This window comes from Rattus rattus, chromosome 14 (assembly GCF_011064425.1).
Source record: "Rattus rattus isolate New Zealand chromosome 14, Rrattus_CSIRO_v1, whole genome shotgun sequence".
Lineage (NCBI taxonomy): Eukaryota > Metazoa > Chordata > Mammalia > Rodentia > Muridae > Rattus > Rattus rattus.
Window position 1 is genome coordinate 71,587,613 of NC_046167.1, and position 4,611 is coordinate 71,592,223.

Genomic DNA, 4,611 nt, shown 5'->3' on the forward strand with positions numbered 1-4,611 from the left:
GTGACCACCACTCAGGGATCTGGGCCAGGGGCAATCTGGGCCCTGCCAAAAAGAGAGGCAGAAGGGCAAACGTTCATCATTCCTGCCCTGCCTAACCCAGAGAACAGAGTCCCAGAGCAGGTAACTGTCCTCAGGGAATGGAGTCTTCCTAGTAAAATATGGAATAAGAAAATACATCCTTTTAAGATAACTGTTCTATGTTTTTACATCCCAAGTCATTTCAAGTATAGAACGAACTCTCCGATTGCTGGAATTCACTCCTTGGCAACAAAAAAGATCTCAAACACCCACATTTTCTGTATAATTTCCTATCTCTGTGAGTGTGTGTGTGTGTGTGTGTGTGTGTGTGCGCGCGCGTGCGTGCATGTGTCTGTTATCTTGTGCTTGTGTCTGTTATCTATCGACTAGAAAGCAATCCAGAAACAAGAAAAACAGCCTACTCTTCCTAGAGATTATAGTTCCATTTCACTAGCAAAGAAAAATTACCCCCACATAAGGAGGGACAGACAGACAGCCCTTGATGGCTTTCTTCGTCAGATGTGATCATCCTTTCTACCAAAGTGAAGGCGGTACTCAAACTGATACATCCAAAATGCAAGCGGACTTTTCTGGTTACAAAATTGACTTTAAGCAACAGACCCTTTACCATAGCAGATCCCATCCCCCCCCCACGCCGACTATACCTCAAGACACCCCACACTGCAGGATTTGCAAGGGCCTGTGGCAAAGGCCAAAATCTCAACGGAGGCGACCAGTTATGGCCCCCTAGTTTCAAAAGAATTTCTCGATGGTACAGAAGCGTGAATACTTTCAGGAATCAGTTTGGTAATGAGATTAATTTAGGATACCCTGTACTCTCTCAGTCTGCACTCAGTGGTTCCTGATTTCGCAGACAGGGGTATCAATGCAAATCAACTGATCAGAAATGGTGGATACCATCAGCATCAGTTTAAACCCAAATGCCCTCCTGGAAGGTTGCTCAGCGCTTCCGTCCTTGGGCCAATACAAGAAAGAGCCCCGCACAGCAGGACTTTAGAAGAGCCGGGAGTCCTGCTGCCTGCCTCTGCTCCCTAACACTCACCTGCGTGCAGAAACACGGGGCTGGGGGTGACTGAGCTCGCTGTCCCAGTATGGCACGTCTCACACACGCAGTTCAGAAACTTAGGGCAAACCTCAGGAGTTCCTGACCCTCCTGGGCCCGGAGGCCGTGCCTACCTTCACCTAAGCCAGCAGGGTGCGGGGATTCCGGCCACAAACCTGATGGCCAGTGGTGCCCTGGAGGTTGCACTAGAAGGATCACCACCGCCTCCTCCTCCGGCCACCACAGTCATTTCTGCCCAGGTATCCTCCTAAAACACTTCTGTGCTCTTTGACAGTGTCTCCTGAGCCCTGATCAAGCCCACACAGAATCCCCCAGAGGTGGAAGAAATACGCTCCAGAAAACTCTAAGCGGGTGGGGGGAGGGGCACTCTCCCTTCAACCTCGCAAATCAAGTTCTGGGGACCAAGCCCCCAGCTAGGCAGGACCCACCAAACACCGCTTTGGCCACCAATTCCAACAAAAGAAAAACCAAGACCTCCGATCATGCGTGTGCCCCCCCCCCACTGCCTCTGGGAAAAAGAGACTAACTCAGGACCGCATCTGCCCCGGAGGCAGACGAGGTAAGAGGGATGCATGTAGACTGGAAAGGCGGTGACTGGGAAAGAAACGATGGAGTCCGAGTCTTGGGACACACAGAGCACGTCTACGGGTGCACTTCTCGACTGGGATGCACTTACAAAAAGCTCCCCGCGCTGCCCACCCCGGCCTCTGGAAACACTTAGTGGTCCCTAGAGCGCAGCTCATTGGAACCAGCCCCAGGCGACTGAGGGCACGGGCCCAAGCTGGCGCCGAGCACGAAGCATGGCCTTGCCTGGCGCCCCTCGATCCGGAGCACCGGCGCCCGCGCGGCGGCCGGGAGAGAGTGGCTGAGAAGCGGGCGATGCTCGGAGGTCGCACGCAGGGTCCTTACCTGCCGTCCAGGGTGTCCAGAGCAGGAGCGCAGCAGCCGTCCAGACAGCCCGGGCGCACAGAGGCACTCGGCTCGGCCGCACCCAGCCCCGAGCCATGCTGCGGGCCGTGGGTGCCGGGTCGCCTGCCGCGCTCGGCCTTCGGGCTTCGGGCCGGGGCGCCTTAACCCCTCCCCGCCACGCGTCCGCGCTTTCCTTCCCCGCGCTTCGCAAGCTGGTTCCCTTCGAGGGCCACTCTGACGTCCCTCTCTCCCTGCCCCGATGCACAGATCGGCTGCAGAGGCTCCGGGGCTCGGGCACGGGCGTCCCGCCGGCCGCCCGGACGAACAGGGGGGCGGAGGGGGGGCGGAACGCGGGCGGGCTCGCAGGAGGCAGGGTCCCCAGCTCGCCCGCCCCGATGGACAGAGAGGCCGGCGCCGGCGCCCTCTGCCGGAGTGACTCGAGGGCGGCGGCCGGAGCGCGCGGGAAGGAGCCCGGTCCGCCCCCGCGTCCAGGGAGCTGCCTGCAGCACCGGCCCTCTCGCCAGCGCCTCGGGACTTCTAGGCACAAAGGTGGAGCCTCCGGTTCATCTGCTTGTCCAGCATCCGAACTGTTGCCACCCACCGTCAGAGGCCTGGAAACCTGGGGACCTGGATCAGAAATCAGAAACTAGGCACTTGATGAAGCCCCCTGAGGGGTTCTCTGTTATCCGTTCTTCGAAATCCTGGGCGCCAAAAAGAAAGGTGAGGTGTGGTCTTCGAACACAGATGTTCCAGAATGTAACCGGCCGCGTCCCCGCGGGCGTCCTGCCAAGCCTCTTGGGGAGGATCAGGACCCTCCGAGAATGGAGCGAAAAGCCAGCACACGCCCCACTAATGAGGGTAGTAGGATGGGAGCCAAGCAAGGCTATGGCAACAGCCAGCACACATCAAGGAAGTGAAGGCTCCTGGGGTCCTGGAATATCCCAAGAACAGCCTGGAGACCAGGGCGGTGTATAATGTATGTGATCATTTGCATTTTCCTAATGAATACTTCTGGGAAATATCTCTTCAAATACATTTGTTTTTATTGGAAATGGGGGGAGGGGGTTGGGAATTTAATTCGAAGTCTTCTACAGGTTGGGCAAACAGTTTAGTCTACATCCCCAGCCTTCTTGTTGCATTGAGACGAGTTCATTTTTATTATATGTATTATTACAGGTAGGTGTGAGTACCTGCACACCTGGTTGTGCACTAGATGTGTACAGTGCTGGTTACAGATGATTGTGAGCCTCCCTGGGAGGGCTGGGGACTGAACTGGGGTCCTCTGCAAGCGCAGTCAGTGCTCTTAATGGCTGAGCCATCTCTCCGGCCCCAGTATCGCTCTTCTTTGACAGGCTGTTGCCAAGGTTGGTCTCGGTTGGTTCAGTTGTTGTTGTCGTCGGTGTTTTTAAACAGGGGTACATGTATCCTAGGTTACCTTGTAGTTGTTATGTAGCAACCTTGAGTGTTCCTCACCTTTGCCTCCTGAGTGCCTGGACTGCTCGCATGAATGAGCACACAGTGCTGGAAACTGGACCCATAGGCTGCAGACTGTTCAGCCAGCACTCACCCACCAACGCACAGCGCTACCCCACATTTGGTTTTAATGGGTTGTGAGTAGTCTTGGTTTTTATGAGCTTTAAAAGTTAGTTATTTGTAGATGGTCAGGGTAGCATGCATCTTTAGTCCCTGAACTTGGGAGGCAGAGGCAGGCAGATGATCTCTGTGAGTCTGAGGCCAGCCTGGGCTGCATCATCAGCTTCAGGGCAGCCAGACCTACATAGTGAGACAGACTCCAAAAAGGAGAAGAAGGAAGGAGGAGGAGGAGGAGGGGAGGGGGAGGGGGGGAGGAAAAGGAGGAGGAAGAAGAGGAGGAGGAGGAGGGAGAAGAAGAAGAAGAAGAAGAAGAAGAAGAAGAAGAAGAAGAAGAGGAGGAGGAGGAGGAGGAGGAGGAGGAGGAGGAGGAGGAGGAGGAGGAGGAAGAAGAAGTAGTCGTCGTCTTGGTAAGTTTTTAATACCAGGTAAATTGAGGTAAAGATGTCACTGTTTTTGTCATTGTTACCCCAAAACCCCACAGGGCTTCAGGTAGAGTAGCTGGACTAACCTCCTGCAGGCACTTATCCCGGTGGTCACATTACCTGTTGCTATAGTTTGGAAGCATTCCCCCTGTGTTTCAGGAGTGCACCCATATAAAGCCCAGACAGGTTACTGCTGAAGACCAATCCATAAATAATCCCACCCAAGCCTACGGACTTATCGGGGGTTTCATTGCCGTGAAGGGACACCACGAGCACGGCAACTTTTATAAAGGAAAGCATGTCGTTCGGGCTGGCTTACAGTTCAAAGGTTCAGTCCATTATCATAAACATGGCAGCGTCCAGGCAGACATGGTGCTGGAGAGGGGGCTGAGAGGGCTACATCTAGATTCAGAGGCAGCAGCAGGACACTGTGTGCCACATTGGACCTAGCTTGAGCATAAGGAGACCTCAAAGCCCGCTCCCACAGTGACACGCTTCCTCCAACAAGGCCACACCTCCTAATAATGCCACTGGCTATGGGCCAAGCACCCAAACACATGAGTCTGTGGGGGCCATACCTATTCA

General features: G+C 54.8%; 1 protein-coding gene across 1 annotated transcript in view; it reads right to left on the bottom strand.

Annotated features, from left to right (window-relative positions):
• Ror2 (receptor tyrosine kinase like orphan receptor 2) overlaps positions 1-2,303 on the bottom strand; it is a 171,942-nt gene extending 169,639 nt beyond the window's left edge. The window contains exon 1 of the mRNA XM_032884611.1: positions 2,012-2,303. Within this exon, the coding sequence (XP_032740502.1) occupies positions 2,012-2,108 (97 nt within the window). The 5' untranslated portion in view covers positions 2,109-2,303. The remainder of the gene's footprint in view (positions 1-2,011) is intronic.
• Positions 2,304-4,611: the final 2,308 nt, after the last annotated feature.